General features: G+C 35.4%; 1 protein-coding gene across 7 annotated transcripts in view; it reads left to right on the top strand.

Moving 5' to 3' along the window:
- SDK1 (sidekick cell adhesion molecule 1) overlaps positions 1-18,519 on the top strand; it is a 395,409-nt gene that overhangs the window by 5,722 nt on the left and 371,168 nt on the right. Inside the window, exon 1 of one of the 7 annotated variants that reach the window (XM_083799701.1) lies at positions 16,944-17,101. The exons of 5 other annotated variants lie outside the window; for them this stretch is intronic. In XM_083799701.1, coding sequence (XP_083655827.1) covers positions 17,083-17,101 — 19 coding nt within the window. In that variant the 5' untranslated portion in view covers positions 16,944-17,082. Of the gene's footprint in view, positions 1-16,943; positions 17,102-17,643; positions 17,787-18,519 lie in introns of those variants that run through there. One more of the 7 variants, XM_083799703.1, reaches the window with a different exon arrangement.

The raw sequence follows: 18,519 nt of genomic DNA, 5'->3' as shown, positions 1-18,519 counted from the left end.
CATTAATGTATACTGGATTTACTTGTATTCCCTTTCTTCAGAAGAATGTTTTAAACGCGTGCTAGTTTTTTAACAGGTAAATTCTTTGTGTATATAATTATAATAATAAAAAATGGATTTGAAGGAGCTGTTACAAGCCAAGTATAAGTAGAAACAGGATGGAGAGAGTAGGCTTTTTCTGTGGCCCTATCGTCCAACTTTTAACCCTACTGTGGTAAATCTAAGTTTGCTCTCTATCCTTATTTTTGCTGAAAAATGACTTAATCTACTTCCTAAAGCAAATTCAAACGTATCTGTTAAGATTTAAAGTACAGTGTTTCAGACAGTTTCGTGAGAGTGCCCTGTTACAGTGCTATTAGAGGGGCAGGAAGACCATATCTAATAGGTGTTTGTCACTGTGTTTTCCATGTATTACCAGAAGATACTTAGACTGGTGATGACCTAGGGGCAGAGGGAAGTTGTGGCAGTTCAGTCTCAGAGTTTTGCAGCACAACTTTCACATCACTTAAGAAAAAGGGAAGGGAATCTGCTGTGCCCATGGATCGTTGTCTTTGAAAGGTTGTTCTGGAAGGTTCTGCCATCTCAGTGGCGTACTTGTCTATTCTGAACAACAGAGACAAATATTTGCCAATATTTTAAAGATTATCTGGATGATTAAACAAACTGTAGAAATGTTAATAAACAATCTTAAAGTAAATTATTACGAAGCTGTGTGAAGGGCTTGGGCTTCTGGATGTCTCAGGGTGTTTTTCTGTTTGTTTGTTTCTTCTACTGTTCTTACCAGCACATATCTACACATCTTGAAAGCACTGTTGATGAAAACAAAAGATTTTCATCCATCTACCAACTTTGTATACAGCTTTACCTGAAGCTGTGTACATTCTGACGGGACTGGTTACTTGGTTCACTGGGGCCTTTTTGCTGTAATGAGTCTGTGGGCAGGCTGAAGGCAATCACGTTCCACATGGAGCAAAATCCTGCTCCTGCTGAGCTCATTGCAGAAAGAGCTTTTTCTACTGTATATGCTGAAACCCTTTGCATATATAATATGTATTTAAATACTTTTTAATGAACAAATTGATGATTTGTTGATCCCTTTGTGGTCTTCAAAATGTTTTTTTTTCTTTTTTTCTTTTTTCTTGAAGTTATATAAACTAGATTAATTTTCAGAAAGACTTGCTCAGAGATTAGAACGTGCCAGATCTAAGGTAGCCAGTGCATCTTTAATCTTCATTCCTTATGCGTGAGCATTATGATTAACTTTAAACTGATACACAATATTTTACAGCCTACCTTAGAACTAAGATTGAATAGTGCTCACTGATTAATTTTCCAGTATTTTGTTTTCTTGTCAGTGCTTGAACCCATCTTTCGTTTACTTCAAATCTTTTAAATTCCACACAATAAGACTTTTGTGTGGACAAAAGGAAGAAATCTTAGCAGCTATAGCATTGCGCTGGATTAGGCTACTTAGAGTTTTTACAGCTGGAAAGCAGGTGATTGGTGAGACTTGGTTTCTATGTGTGAGTGACTAAGGAGTGAGTATTTTCTAGTGAATAAAGACACTTCTCTCCATGTGCCTCAAAGATGACCCTTCACCAGCCATACAGATCAAGCAGAACAAAAATATAACTCTGTGAAAGGTCTGTTCCTGAAGAAGTTGGGGCTCCTGGAGTTCTTTCTGCCTGTGGCGATGTTGGTCTTCTTACAGAGTAGTTGAGAAAATTTCATAATTTTCATTCCCTAGGAAAAAATACGTTTCTTACTCTGATAAGTAGTCAAGTGGTTACACATATAGCCAAGTTCACTTTTGCAGATGTGTAGTAGTTGGCACACTTTTGTATGGGAGGTGTATTGTTTTCTCAGTTTATTGGTTATGAATGGGTATTAAATAGATGCATTTTTTTTTTTCGCTTAACTAAAACTTTCAGATTCCTTATGGACATGGTCTTTGAATTGCCAGAGCCCTGGAACTTCAATGGTTCTACAGGGATTAGTTCATGTGGCATTTACAGGTCTGACTTCAAGGGGTTACATGGTTGAGGAGGGAAGAACCTTTTATTTTAACATACATACTGGCTTTATTACTTTTAAACTACTATGGCTGTTTTTTAAGATCTTGGAATGGGTTGCCTGGGGAGGTGGTAGAGTCACCGTCCCTGGGGATGTTTAAGGAAAGATTGGACGTGGTGCTTGGGGACGTGGTTTAGTGGGTGATGTTGGTGGTAGGGAGATGGTTAGACCAGATGATCTTGGAGGTCTTTTCCAACCTTTATGAATCTATGAATACAGTGTTTAATTAATTATGCATTATACAGATGCTTGGCTTGTAGGCATACATGGTATTTGCACACTGTACTTTGAGTGTTAGTGTTTTTGGTTTGCTTAAAGTTATTTTTTGTTTTGCTCTGGCTCCAAAAAAAAATAATCCTGTTACTACAGTATATAGTAGTCTGCAGCTAATCATATGTTTTCTCTGTGAAATGCCCTGTAATACAACTGGCACCCTCAGTAATGTTGAAAATGTAGGCTTTGAAAGGGTAAGTGTTTGTAAGGGTAATTTTCAGCTGTTTTAGCTCCCTGAAGTAGCTGAAACTGGGGTCACAAAAGCATCAGGGATGCGAAAGAGGTGATGGGAATATGTGGCCAGGGGCATGACCCTGGCAGCCATCACTAAGATGAGTTTAAATTGTTAGAGAAGTTTCAGGTTTAGACAAAAGGGAATGTGCACAGGGAATGTGCAAGGGAATGTGAACAGCCTAACTCACGAACATTTGGAGGCTGGTGTTGCTGGATAGAAAATAGAAAGGTTAGTGCCTTTAGAGGGGTGGTTTGGAAGACTTAACATAGGGTTTCTTCTCTGAAAGACACTTAAGGGAGTTTCTCCCTGTGTTAGAGGGAAGCTTGTCAGGTAAAGTCAGACAATGTGAATATTCCCCTTAGCCCCCTTACATCTAAATTCTTGAAACCTAAAAGGGGAATAATGTATTTTTTTCCTCTGTCTTGTCTACTAAAGTTGCAAATTCCGCAGATATTACTTGTTAACATTGGTATCAAATATGCAGATTCAGCAGGTGAAAATGATGATACGAGCTCCAGCAACTGATAAAATGAAATCTTTAACACCACTTTATGCAAAATGTGGAAGTGGATTGTACAATCTTATGGTATGTCACAGCATTGAGATAAGTTCTGAAGTGTCATTCTTGATAAATGATAAAGCATTTGTGGGATTTAGGCAGATAACTTGAATCTTTAATCCTGTTTTTCACATTTCCATGCTCTATTGCAGCAGCCTGAACAGAAAGTTGATTCTGGTAGATAAATCATTGTCCCTTAGGTCTATTTAAACCACTTTATGGCCTTTCAAGCAATAAGCCATATATTTTTTTAATAAACTCCTAGGTCTAACAAGTTATCTAGAAAATAATTTGTTGGGTATAGCCTTCTTGGACCAGAAAGTAGACAGTAATGATACATAGTTCCAGTACATGTTGCTAAAGTGGTCCCACATTGATTCCAGGATGAAATTGAAGAGTTCTTAACTCATTATTACACACACACACAAAAAAAATCAGATCTGGTAGATGCTACTTCCAATCTCATTTTCATATTTATCTAACTCTGTATATGTTGTGGCTTTGATAAGTGCTTTTGGCATTGAGTTTATAGGAAGTCTGCTCAGCAGCATTACTACCTCTTAAGGGAAGTACTAAGAAAATAATGAAACTATAATTCAAATATGTCTAACATTTAGACATATAGAAAAATACATTTCTTTATATTGGACTGTTTGCTCGTCTAACGTTTGCATCTAATACAGAGTTGGTAGAACACAGTCATTGTTATCTTCCTTGTGTGTTGGAGAGCATCCCTTCTTTCTTATTTCTTATCTTTAAGGAAGTGCAAAGGACATTCATGACTAAGTAGTTCTGAAATAACTAAATGGTATACAGTGATTGGAAAATAAATGCATAGCACTATGGCATAGCTGCATTTCAAAGATAATGCTTTCATTGTAACATGGAACGAATGGCAAGTGACACAGTGCTGTAGTATTGAAGTGGGTAGGAGGAGGGAAGGAAATTACCTCACAGTATTTCTAAATGGGGGTACTGATTGTAGTGTTTTTAAGTTCTCTGGAATCTGTGCATGTAGAGGTACTACTGACCTTCCTTTCAGATTGTTTGGGGCTGTTTTCTTTCCTTCAGCATCAGAGGTTAACTGATTGTAACCTATTACGCTAACACAATATTTGTAAAATAGCACCCTGGTGTTTTCTTCCCTGCTGTACTCCTTGCTTAGGAGAAACTCTTTGTCCATCAGCAAATATGGCCTTTAAACTCAGCGAGCACGCCTTTTTTTTTTTTTTTTTTTTTTTTTTTCCCTATGATATGCACAAAAACTTTACCGTTGCTTAGTTGATAATGCTCTGGAAACACTGCTGTTCATACTGATGAGTACTGTCTAATTGCTCATGTGTATGCCCATCTGTGTGCCTCGCTGTTCTCCTCTGTTTGCTTTATCTTTCTGTCCCAGGTTGATATAACCTTTACCACAATGTAGTTCGGGTCTCTGGTTATTGTATTAGTTACTGTAACACACGTAATGCCTACTGCTAGTAAATGACTGAGGTGATAGTTTAAAACACTCTTTTTTATTTGTGAAATACAGAACAGATTCCTTAGTTATCCTCTAATGGGCCACAGAATAGGTTTTCTAGGACACTCGTGTTGTCTGAAGCAGGGCTTTTATTGTGCTAGAAGGCCTTATGCACAATAGGTAACCAGAAAAATTGTTTCATGGTGGGTTATCCCACCATTTTCAAAAATGTTAGGTAAGACTAAGAGATAAAAGATCAAGAACAGTAACTCCTGTATTTTGCCTTATGCTATTTTTAATGCTAAGAAGTTAGTTGCTTTTTGTTGTTGTTATGTTTTTGTTTTGCATTGTTTTGTTTTGTTTCTGAAGAGGGAGTAACTGAAGATACTTCTAAAAAACTTCTTAATATATGCCACTTCAAACAGCAGATTTTAAGGTAAATGCTACCCACCAATTTCCAATTTTCCGTTAAAAATATTTTTTTGCAAACATAATTGGTTACTTATCATTAGCAACGTCGAATATGTCTCAGATGGAGAAAAATCATGGATAATTGTTAAATTAATTTCCTGAATCAGTATGTGTAAGCATCATTTAAAAAACATATTCTAAAAAGAAAATATTCTTTGTAGTTTTCTTAAGCTCTTTTATTTCTTTTTTTAAGTTCTGTGCTGTCTTCTCTCTGGGAGAGTTTGCAAGACTCTCAGCTTTTATGAACTACTCCTGAGAGGTCTGTGCTTTCCGCTCTTGAAAAGAATACATATATTTTATTCAAAAACTTCCTGAAATTTGTAGACTGAGATAAAGTGTTTCCTTTTCACAGAGCCTAATCGTGCTAGTGCTGGTTATCCCTACAACAAGACTAAAATTCTACTTTTAAACAGTTTTGTTCGTTGCCATGGGAGACTAGGTTAAATGATTTTGCCTTAGTTCAACAAGCAAAACAGGCTTATTAGTACCCAGTGCCTTTATTTCAGGTTCCCCTATACCTGTGTCAATATCAAACTTTCTCACATTTTCATTATATATGATTTATTAATAGCTTCTAATTGGTAAAATATTTATACATTTTTTTTTTCCGAATCTTCAGTTGAGAATTGAGAGCAAAAGCATGTCAAACTCAGAAGTTTTAAGTGCTGGGAGTTCAATGCCACATTCACTATGTAAATATATCATGATTAAAATAAGATGCCTGGTCAATTCCATTCAAGTGTAATTTTCAGCTTTTTTTATTCTGGATTTAGCTTTGTCTTCTGCTACCTAGAATCTGAACAGACGTACATATGGCTCACTAAAAGTCTGGCACAGTAAAAGTCTGCTGCATTAACTGTTGTACTTGGTAAATTTGACTGCAAATTAGTTGCATTGCAGTTTTGCAGTCCAGACAAGATCTAAAATTTAAAATTTTGACAGTTTCAAATTGTTGGTGTTATACTATTATACTATTTATACTATTATAAATATTTGTGATATTATATACTAATATAATATATCATAATATACAATATATATTATATATATAATATAATGATAAATATACTATTAAATATATACTGTTATACTATTAAAACAACAGCAAAAAACAAACAAAAATAGTAGGTTAGCTAGTGAGAAAATGTAATATGGCTCTGCAACTGGACAATCCTAATCTCTTGGGCAGAGATGAATACTTTATCTGTAACAATGCAGAATGGAAGCTTGATGCCTGCAAAATAGCTTTCACCAACAAATGTGTTATCACTTTCAGCCTAAATGCTCTTTGACTGAATAGAGATAAAACACTTTTTTCATTTTTTTATGCATTTGACATTATTCTGAATACATCTATTTTGATATTTCCTTTCTATAGACAATTTCCTCTGTATGTTGGCAGACAGTGAGGAGACACATACACAACTAAACAGGCATACGTCATGGTAAAAGGAAAACCTGTCAGCAGAGGAAGCTGTTGGCAGAGGGAGCTTCCAAAATTACCTCAGGTGCCTTCCCCTAAGTGGCTGAGTCCAGAAGGGCTCAGTGCAATGAAGATACTCTTTGGTCTAGGCTCTACTCTTGCTGAGGTGCAGCTAAGTAGGATTTTGTTTTCATTGTCCTTTAAATGCTTAGTTTCATTTGTGATAGCTATTAAATGGAGGATGTCCTTTGGAGAGCAAACAGGAGTTATTTTTCTATACTTACAAATGACAAAATACAGAAGATTTCACCCACTGATAAGTACAGCAATAAAGGGAAGTGATTTATCAATATGAATTGTTGGCAGGTGAGTTGGGAGGCAGTATTTTTAATCTTCTAATTTTGTTCCGTGTCTCCGTTTCACCGCTGCCAATATACTCTTCCGTTTGGGAAGAACCTCTCCACAAGGGTGTATTCTGATCTCAGCGAAAGTTACGTGCCCACAAGTTTTCAACCATGTGCTCATGTAGCTGGTTAACAACAAGCTTAACTCCTCTTGGTCACTCAGAGTAACTATCACTTTGTGCTTGTGCAGTCTGGTCAAAAAGAGTTATTAGGTTAAGAAATGATCAATTATTCATTTCATTAGTTAATATCTGTCCTGATGGTTTAAAACAGATGAGGTCAGAGTGTTAATATTGTTTATTGCAAATGAAGTGCTGATTACGTGTGGATTTCCACACTTTCATGTGAACAAATGCCTGTTTTGTTACAGGAATTCTAAATATCTTCCTGTAGAGGTTCTGGGCTTTCTAACTACTGATAAGCCAGTTTTTGTGCAAATGTTCAGTGCAATGGAGTAAGCGTTAGCTGTCACTTTATTAAAATTAATGGCATAGCTACCCATGTTTACTTGGAATTCATTGCAGCGTGAAGTGAATAGGCATTGGTGCTTTGGTAAATTATGTCATGTTGCACATTTCTTAAAACCAATTAGTGAGTGTTGGTGTTGGGCATGTGCAGCGTATGTAGTTGTCACTGGCACTTGAATTTAGTAACATCCAAACCAGTGTGTTTACCAGGAGAGCTCTGTTGGAACTATTAACATGTGCCAAAGACAGTGGATATTGTAGCACTTGGGGAAGAAAATGTTTGCTACTGTTCTATTTCAAGACAAGATGTTGTACTGTTTTAAGGACGTGACTGCCTAGACTGAAAGAGCTCCCAAAACCAGTATGGGAGATGCTAGATATAGATTTCCTATAATTCAGTCAAATCTTACATCCCACGTGAAAGGCAAATGTCGATTTCATACAAATTTGCAACTCTGTTGCTTTTCCAGATATCTAAGTCTCAGCTGCCTTGAGGTTCTGGAAAAGAGGCTACGTGCCGAATAAACTGTATGCATGCTTGCTAGGTCAGATGCTGCATGGAGGCAAATAAAACACAAGATGTAACTATTCAGAGCTCATGGTGTAAGCTGACAAGTAGAATGCACTGTACATATGAAGAACTGTCCATAGTGATTGATATACTGGAATTTTCAAAGCCTTCAGTGTGTTCCAGCCCTGTGAAGTCCTATTACTGTTGCTGGTCAAAAGATCTTTTATTTTTTCTTATTTTTGTATACAAAGTATTACTTCTATAGACAAAGTATTACTTCTACATAGAAAAAAGAAAGTTTTAAATTACCGTGTTATTAGACATATTAGTGCTCTGTATAATTATGTTTTCCAAAATTTGATTTTAATGTATCTGCCCTGTTTTTAATAATTATTTAATCTTTATTCATTCCTTTTTTATCTGGTTATTTTTTTAATCTTTAATAATTCTTTTTTTTATTAGGTTATTTTAACATTTCTAAAAGAATGTTTTGTGTCATTTGGCATTGAGTTAAATAACTGTACTCAGATTTTTTTACAGATTTTTTTGGCTCTGTGGCAATTCAGAACTATGACTCTCAGCATGGAGCATAAGATGGAAAATGTCCTAATAATAATTTCCACCCCTAGTTCCTTCTCCCTTACTCAGTTGCCTTCACTTGATCCTCCAAATCCTTCTGACAGGAGCAATGTGGTGATAAAGAAATGGGGGGCCAAAAAAAAAAAAAAAAAGAAATATAGGTGAGATGCAGAAATACTACATCCTTAACTTAGTTCAACTGACAACATCTGTTTTCAAAAACTCATTTTGGAGGCCTCCTCTTTTTGTTTGTGAGGTTTATTTATTTATTCATTTTATACCTTGTATATTGACAGAAAGAAACTGTGAAATTGTGTGATCTTAAATGGAGATCTTAAATCTCATAAATCTACATGGTGAAATGTAATAATGTTAGAGTCAAAGCACTTGTGGTTATTGAATTAGTTGTGCTTTTTCATATCACTGTGTGTGTAGTGGTTCTGTAAGAAACAAAGTGTTCAGATCTTTCAGACCTACTGTTTTTGAAGAAATAGCTAAATGTAACAGGTTTCAAGCCCTGTGAGTCCTTGGTAAAGGGGTGAACAATTGCCACTATTGGTCATTCATTAAGTGTGGTATTAAATTTGTGGGTAAAAAGTGAAGTGCATTATCACATTTTCATGTAGCACAGAAAAGGTCTTAGTTTTTTGTTGTTGTTGGCTTTTTTAGTTGTTTTTGGTTTTGGATCATCTAGTACATGTCTCCTGTATTTTAGGACTTGCACTAATTTACAACTTATTACAATGAATCGTTTTCATAGGAGGAAACTAATGACCATCAAACCTAGTATCATAAAAAGAAAGGTTAAGCTTTCTGTGGCCTGGTTGAATATGATAAGTAATGTAATTTTACTAATAAAATAATGTGTATAAAAGTAGGTGATTTTAATTTAAGTAGTATTCAGCAAAGCTTACATGTTTAAAATATTCTCCAGTGAATTTTACTTAATATATTGAAGATTTTTATGCTTTAAACTTTCATGTTGCTATTATACTGTTCTTAATAGTTTTGCTTTATGCATTTAAAAGCTTTGGTTGCATTGGGGCAGTTTTGAAACTTTTCTGGTAGAGTAATTAATATATACTATAGGGGTAACTAATAAATATTAAAGTTACACAGATTAATCCCAATGAATTTCTTTAGTCAGTGTGTAAATTGCATTGCTCTTCTTAATGTCAGTCTAATCTAATTTTTTGCACAGAAACAAATGTGTTTCTTTGTGTGTGAAAAAGGATGTGCTTCAGCAGGTTTCAGGAACTGAGAAATTAGTCTATCCACTCATACTACTGGTGGGAAGTAATACCCATTAAACATAAAAAGTTTATATGTAAGTATTTCGTGATGCAATTACTTGTCTTCTGGGATGTATGTTTTTTAAAGAAGTTCATAATAAAGCAAAGGAGTTATGTGGTTTTTTTTTTTTAATAATTAAAAAAATATATATTTTGTCTCTGTATAAGAGACTTAAGAAGATAAACAATCAGGTTGTTGAGAAGATCAAAAGCAGAAAAGGAATAATACATAGCACTTTTGCCTGAACCAGGAAAAGATACGACATGAGACTGTATCTTCTTGTGTACTGTTAAGTAAAAATATTAGTATATTTTGATTAATGTTGCTTAGCACGTTTGATAGCTCACAAAGTTAGTAAATGACAGTCACAACCTTCAGTCTTCTATTGGAGTATGTGTGAGATACTTAATAAAGTTACTTAAGTCTTAAATGTAGATGCTTGTGAAGCTATTCAAAACAGAAACAGCAATACTGATTTTTTTGAGTTGTATTTTACTTGGCTATACCAGATATGTAAATGCCCAGCCATAAGAAGACATTATCTATTCTAAGCCTAATCCTTTTCTTTCAGTAGATTCAAAATAAAGATGCATTCTCAGTCAAATATTTAGATTTATCCTGCTTTAAGGTATTTCACAGTCCAAAATAATTAAATAAATAAATTAGTGAAAGGATTTCCCCTAATTGCCATGATGTAAAAAAAAAAAAAAGACAATTAAATTAAAGATGTCTAATATTCTTATGTATCTTTCTTAGTGTTGTGACTGAAGTGTGGCATATCCCATCACGCTTTCAAAAAGAGTATTTACTTACCAAGTATGTTCTCCCAGATACCCCCTAGTCTGTATTGTTTTTAAGACTGGAGATATGTAAAAGAGTTTTATTTGGTTACCGTGACTAGAGTGGCAGATGAATCTGTTATCATTTATCTTCTTCAGTGTCCTGATGGCTATTTGATCTTGGATCCCATTTCTCTTTGTAAATTATCATCAGAATTGTTTATCAAGTTCCAGGCAATTAACCTATGCAAACTCTTTCAAGGCACAAAAGTCTTTGCAAGTGCTGGTGAAGGTAATAATACTGCATTGATACTGCAAATATTAAATTTGTTGGACATAACTTTTATGACTAGTTACAGTCTTGGAAAATTAAAGAATTTTTATTCTCAGATACTAACTTTCATTCTCAGATAACTAACACAGGACTGTCAGTTAAGAGTTTGATTTGTAATAGAATATATATGGCATGAAAATCCATAAGTGACAGTAAACTTGAAAGCATATTATGCCAATTTTAATGGTTTCCTTTCACTGCAGATCTGTACTTGATGCTGCAGGGTATGGGCTATTCAGTATCAAGGAAAAATATAGCAATGTCCATTGTTTTCTTGATTGCTTCTCTGACTTCTGGAGCAGATAGCTACCTCAAATATTCATTTAATATTGATTGTTTATCCATAGGAGTGAAATTCCCTTTATGTCTTCATCCCAGATAATTTTGTAATATGTTGTCTCCTTTCACTTTGAAAGAACTTAAAAACCATTATCTAAAAATGTAACAATTATAGATAGAATAAATGCCCTACAGTATTAAGCGTGAGAGAAACAAAACATTTATTATGTTGTAAACTTAAGTTGAGCAGTAACAATATTAATTAGAATATGAAAAGTAATAAGAGTAATAAGAGTTTTGTGTGTATTCAGTTTAACACTTATCTTTATTTCCTCTTCTATGTCAGGAAGTTCTTGCAGTAGTGCAGGAAAACAAAATATTTAGAGACATAAGAATAGTGATTATTAAATAGCAGTTTTTTAGGACAATGTTTAGGTAACTTCGTGATTCTGGAGGCGAAAAGTGGTGAAGTGGGAGGAAACTAAACTCAGTTTAATTATAATATGATCAAATTTGACAATTTGAGAATTTAGAAAAATCACATCTAATTTTGATAAATTATTTCAACAGGAATTCACAATTTCTGTCATAATTATGTGTTTATAAGTAACTGTATTCGTTGGCTTGACTCCTGATTCTGCCATATTTTCAGGGGAGGAATGTTTTTTTTTGTTTGTTTGGTTTTGTTCTGCTCAGGAGGCAATGAAGAATGGGAATTATGCATGTTGAATCCTTCTACCCCATCCTTATTCGTAGCTGTTTCCTAGAATTCGGGTGTGTTTTAAGTTCCCCAGTACCACAGAAAAAGCATGCTGGGCACTTGTTCTATGATAAAGTGTAGGACAGCTTTGTTTCCTTATGGAAGCAAGGACAGATGTCAACTGTTGCTTGTCATTGCAAGCAGTATAACTAGCCCAGTGTGCTGTTCATTAGATGCTTGTAACAGCATAAAATAATCATGAAACATTTTGGGCTTTCCTGAGCACTCAGAAATGGTGGTTTTCAGAAAATGCAGAAGGTTACAGAATATTCCTTGGAACAGATTTACTTAGTTGCCATGTGCCCTAGTAGTATCTTAACCTGAAACACAGTACTTAAGCTGAAGTAGTATTGAAATGTAGTAGTTAACCTGAAACATAGTTAATAATTCAAAGATAGGAGCTTGGTGGAATCTGAGGGGTTTCTGGCCTTAGGAACTCTACAAATCTCTACAATGTAGCTGTTGAATTAAATAGTCAGCACTCAGTCTCCTTACGGTGGAAGTTTATAATGCTGTTATCAAAAATGTTTATCTGAAGGTAACTAGCATCCATGTTGAACAGGTTTCCAAAATTAAACTGAGGATGTTGTCGATGTGCATATATCTGTAACTTTAGTGTCTTGAAGGAGCCAGCAAAAATATCAACCACAAAGCATTTAGTATACCATGGAGGTTAGTTGATGAACAGAAATATGAAAAACTGGCAAGCCGTGAGGGTTTAGAGTGTATCGGCTATAGGTAGAGTATATAATACTTGAACAAGATGGTCCCATTTTATATCCCCATGAAATGGTCATCACATCATTTTATGGGACATTTTTATTGTCTACTGATGCTTCTCATGGTGTTCTGTGGGAAGGGCTTGGGTCACCTACACTGCTCTTAGCAGAGTTCTGTTTTGCAAGACCAAAGTATCAGGTGGCAGACTAAAAAGTCCTCAGGATTTTGATGTTCTGAAGGCCATATGTAAGCATCTGTAAGTCACTCCGGGTAGCTTGCCTCCTTTTCCATGTGTCTTTTTCAGTTGTACGGATACTTCAGTGGAGTAACTACAAAGCTTTTATATGCTGATGTTTCTCATTCTCTCCCTTCACCAAGCATCCTTCCCTTGTGCCATGTGTGGCAGACAATACCTTTGTGGGTCATTATTTCTCAGTAGTTATTTTTTATTATTCCTCCTTTGCCTTTTAATTGTATTCCCAGGCTAATGTTGTCTGAAGATTCTTCATTAGATTTAAGAATTGACTCACAAAACTTTCTTCCATTGACTCCTACGGTTTTTATGGAATTTGTTAACCTAAAGTTCCCCTCTTTCCCCCCTTTTCCTTTGTCTTGTTGAAATGTCTTTCTCCACAGGAATCTGGATAGAAAGAAATAATGTAAGAATGTATTTTATTTGGTAGTTTGTGGGAATAATAATAATAAAGTTAAGTCTGGCTTTGTGTTTTCTTTGTGTTGCAGTTCCATTAGAAAAGCTCCTAATTAATGCTTGTGAATTTAACAATAGGTTTTACTTTACTAGCCTAAAATGTTTTTGGGTATCCATTTGTAGCCTGAGGTGAAACCATATCAGGTTTAATGAACCCAGTAACCCTGAGCTACTCTGGTGGCTGTTGGTTGAACCAGGTATATCAAATTTGAATAGATCTCATGTTAGAAAATACAGAAAATTAGACAGTTTCTGATTGCCATTAAAATAATCTTTCTCTCCTTTCAGTTTCTGTCGTTTTAGAATCTGGACGAAAACAGTGCATGGTTGTCTTCTGCCAAAAACATTCACATATATACCATGTTTATCTGAAATACTGATTATCCTTAGCCATTTTTCCCCCTAACAATTATTTGAATAGTAGTGGCCAATATGTTTTCTGTAGCTTAGGCTATATTTAAAATTAAGTTGCCTTGAGATAGCGGATACTTATTGGTACTATGTTATAAGCTGTGTAAGCTTAATTTTGTACTACATAGTTTATCCATGTCATTATCAGTACTAGAAACACAGAGTAACCTTTACTTGTTATATATTGAGCATATTGGTAAAAAATACTTTAATGAGTACTTCTGTGATTAGTAGTTGATGAATCAATCCAATGATTTTGGGTCATTTCATCTGTCTGCTTCAGCTCCTTCAAAAGGAGTTTTATAATTTATTCCAGAAATATAATTATTAATCTAAAGTTAGTGCAATTAATCTTTAGTCAGCTTTCACATTTTGAAAATGAAAATGTTTGTCAGAGAATTGTAAGTATTTTTTGTGAAGATTCTTGGATAACAAGTTATGTTCCTACTAGGCAAAGTATATATTTAACTAGCATACTGTTTCCTCTGGCAAGCTATTTTGATATTGACGTTAAATTAGGTTAGCTAAATTATACATTATGACCAAAGGCAATATAACAAAATACATGTGGAATACATTGAAATACATGTTAGTCCATCAGCTTTGTTGAGAAATATGTCATGGGAGGTAGACAAATAATATTCTGAGTTTATTGCTGCTTTCAGAGTTAATGACCATAATAAAGGTAGTTTAGTTTGCTAGTTATCCATTAGTTTTGTTTTTAATAACTATTTTTTTTTTTTTTGCAAAATGGTCTTCTGCTGAAAGCACATGCTTTTAATTTTTCATCTTCAATTAGCATTACTTTTCAGATTTTTACAAGGGGGGTATAAAGAGTGCTGGTTGAAAAAGTTTGTCTAAATGAATTCAGATAGACAATTCTAAATTTGCCAAAATAGGCTCATGTGAAAAATACCAGATCTCAGTTAGAAACTTAGAGTTATTTATATCATTCTTGTCCCACATAGTTTTGAACTCGGAACGTTTTGGCCTGTTGTGACCGTTACCAGGCTGACTTCTGTCTCTTCAACCAGATGGATTATTGTTTAGACCATGGCGTTACAGGTTGAAAGGATAAATTACTGATTGTTGACTTCCTGCTCAATATCAGGTGTTACTCCCTCCCAGATCTTTCCTACGGCATGGAATTTAATTTCTTTGATCCTGTAAAAGAAAAGTAGAAAAGCATACTTTAATTGGAAAAAATGGTTTTACAAATAAAAAGTTTTTTTCATATTTGCATTACTTACAATGCATTTTTTTTGTCTTATAAATATGCTAATCTTTACAAGTTGCGTCTGGTATGACATATGGAATATAATTTTGTTTCAGTTCTTTGACATCAACCTAGTTACTGTTACATGAAAATGTAGGATTGGCAGGGAAAATTAGTATGTTCATTTGACATGATTCTTACAAGACTTTTGAGAAGTATCCAGAGTATTCATCTGTATTATAAGTAGACAGCTGTTTGATGAGGACTTGTAGAGTCTGTTAATTGTATGTTTGTTCCTTTTCAGACAGCATTTCTTTTGGGCCCATTTGGTCTGATGGAAAATCTGCAGATAAATACTTGTGAATAAAAGAACAAAGCTCAGTTAAACATATGTTTATATCTGAAATATTTTTATAAAAAGAGGATATTTACCTCAGAAGTAATTAAGATGATTTTCTTAGGGTGACGGAGCAGTGTCAAGTAAAAAAAAAAAAAAAGACAACAATGCAAAACAAGTTGAAAAGATTGCTTTAAATTGCTCCGTAATTTATCAGTCAAAGCTTAGCCACACATAAGCACAATATTGTATTGGGAAATGAAGCAAAATTAAACAATAAATTCATCTCTTAATTACTATTTTTTTTACTAGCATAGATCCAATGAATGAATAAATAACTGAACTAAATAATCTAAAAAAGCCCAGGGGAAAAAAAAAAGTTAATTTTGTTGCCATGCTGCTATTTACATGGAATGAGATTATTTATTTATTTTTTAGTTTAGTGTATTCTAACTTTGTGGTTAATCTATCTCGGATCCCCATTTTACATGACTGCACAGAGATAACTTACTTATAAATAAAAAAAACTATGTCAGGTAACTCGGAATAGTCCAGCAGTAACAGTGCAGAGCTTAATTTGGTAACACTTTTCAGCCAGAGAAGTCCCATGTTCTTGACCCTACTCTCAGGGTCATGTTTGCAGTTTAAAATAGAAGTTACAAAAAATCCATAGTCAATATTGGAGGCAGGCATAGGAACCCAAGACTACTCCCTCTCCAGAATTTTCTGCTCAATATTACAAAGAGCTCCAGTCTAGTTTGTGTGTATATGCTTTTACCATTTCTTTTTTATTCAGTGATCCTTCTCTTTGAGTATGTACATGGGACAGCTTCAACTGCATAACAGAAATACTTCCAGCCTTGTCCTGTGGCATCCTGCTACAGGCATTTTTCTGGGAACAGGATACAGGAATTTCAGATTTGAACTCCTTGTGCTGAGGGACATGACCAAACTCACATTTTGATATCCTGGAGATAAAGATGCTGTCCTTGGAAAAACTGGTGGGCCTAGTTTTTTGTGCTGAAAGGCAATTGCAGAACCTAATACCACCTCTGTGCTGGTAAACAAAATGGACCGGGCCTGTGCTCTGCACCGAGGCCACATGGCATGATACAACCATATGTTGCACAGAACATAATATGATACATAATAGGATAGAATCCATATATTAAATTCTTTTACCTACCAAAACAAGGTGAACAAATACATGCAAACTGTATGTCGGAAATACGTCCTAGACACACTAACCTGAAGGCATGTTCAGGCACTGTTTGGAAGACTAATAACTAAGAAGTTGTACCCAAACTGCGCAAGCAGATGTCTCAAAGTTAGGTATAGCATAAACCCTTTTGTGAGTCTATCTTATATCTTAAATGTTAGAATATATTAAAAAGAGAGGTGCTTTTATTGTTAAGTACTTTTTGTTCAAATTAGAAGCAATTAGGTTCCGTTATGTGGATACTTCTGCCTTTTCTTACAAACGTTGCTCCATCTTAACAAGAGATAAGCTCATTAAGCCAGGGAATGACAACTATAGGCTGTTTGACTTGACTCTTGGTATTAAAGATTTCTTTGCTAGAAAAAGATAATGAAGAACATTTCCAAGAATTAATTTATTACACTTGGTTTTGGAACGTTGATTTGATTATGATTTTAATTTAGCTAAATTCCATCCCCAAATCATTGAGCAAAGATTCCATACAATTTTATTAAAACTAATGAAATGAATGCTCTGTTTATAGGCCCAATTCAGTACGGTACTTCAGAAAAAGCTTAATTTCAAGTACATGAGAAGTGATATTATTGGTAAGTCAAGCATGCTTTATCTTACTGAAGTTGGATCATCATTTGTATTACAAAAAACCCCCCACTCATTTGATGTCTTTCATGGTGAAAAGTTCTGTAAATTATTCTTTGTAAATGGGAAACATCCTATTAGTCTTGCTTGGCTTTGCTCTAGATTTAAAAAAAAAAAAATTAAATAAAAGTGAGATTTTGAGTAGTGTGTAGAATTTCTTGTACTTTTGAGCCATTGAGCACAATTGTTATTTGTGCAAAAATGGGCAGGAACATCACTAAAGCTTTTTTTTTTTTTTTCTTCCTAAAGGTTTTGCCTCCATAGTAAGAGAGTCTTTTCTTTTTTTACACTGAACTCTCTACTCCAATTTCGTCTTAACATGAAGTGATCTGCACTTAGGAGGATACAAACTTCAGCTGATGATAATTAACAACTATCTAGGGGAACACATAGACTGTTAAGTTGTGGCTGTGGTTCACTTGCCAACTTTGCCTCTCTCAAATGAAGATTAGGTGTGTTACTGTGTAACTGTCAGGGCCTGGAGGACATTAATTCCAAACTGCTTTGATGAGCATCACCTGGGGTCTCCACCCCCCCACATCCTCTGCCCCCAGAGTCCAATTTAGCCTCAGGGCTGGTGGCATAGTCCTTGTCTGAGCTCTGCTGTGGATGTTCCTTGCATCAGGCCTTTGGGTAGGTGACTTGTCCCCTTGGCTGTGTTGTTTGTGTCTGGTTAGTGCTGTTTCTGGCTGCATCAGCTTTTGTTTCTGAGGGGGCTCTCTGGGTATTGTTGTCTCATGGCTTGGTTAGAATTATCAGTGGGTTCTCCTACCTGCACCTGCATCTGTCTTCTGTGCCCCTGTGCTGGGGGCTTGCAGCCAGCGCTGGGGGGGTGCTGCTTGTGCTGGGGTTGCCCTTGCATCCTGGCTTGTTTTCCATTTAGGAAGAGCCAGCCCTTGGTGCTGCCTGTTGCTACTGAATATTCAGCATCCTGCTCCTGGATGAGTACCACAACGAACAGACTTTCTTAGTATTGTTGACCAATAGTTTTGTTCCTGTCCTCTTGCCTCAGTGGCAGGAACAGCAAACGCAGCTCTGTGGCACGGCTGTGGTTTCCTGGTACCAGTACGCCTTTCCAGCCACTCACCTCCACTCTTCAACCTCTTGGTTGTTGGTCCTTCTTGCCCGCCTTCCCTCGGGATCGTGATCTTCCCTAGTAATGCCTTCTTTATCATTGCTTTAAGGTTATAAGACTTGTCTGATCATCTGCTGCTCTGTGGCTGAATTAAATATGCTTGATTTTGAGTGTGTTTTCAAAAGGTAAACTAACTAAAATGCAGTGAAAAGGTAAAAGGGTGAGTGGGGGGTGGCTAGAAGGGTGGTTTTGAGGTTCAGCATTATATTCTCCTGGGCTATGGCAGGATCA

The sequence above is a fragment of the Anser anser genome (assembly GCF_964211835.1).
Source record: "Anser anser genome assembly, chromosome: 15".
In the NCBI taxonomy this organism is placed as follows: domain Eukaryota; kingdom Metazoa; phylum Chordata; class Aves; order Anseriformes; family Anatidae; genus Anser; species Anser anser.
Note: the sequence above shows the minus strand (reverse complement) of the source record. Positions and strands in the feature narration are given on the sequence as shown.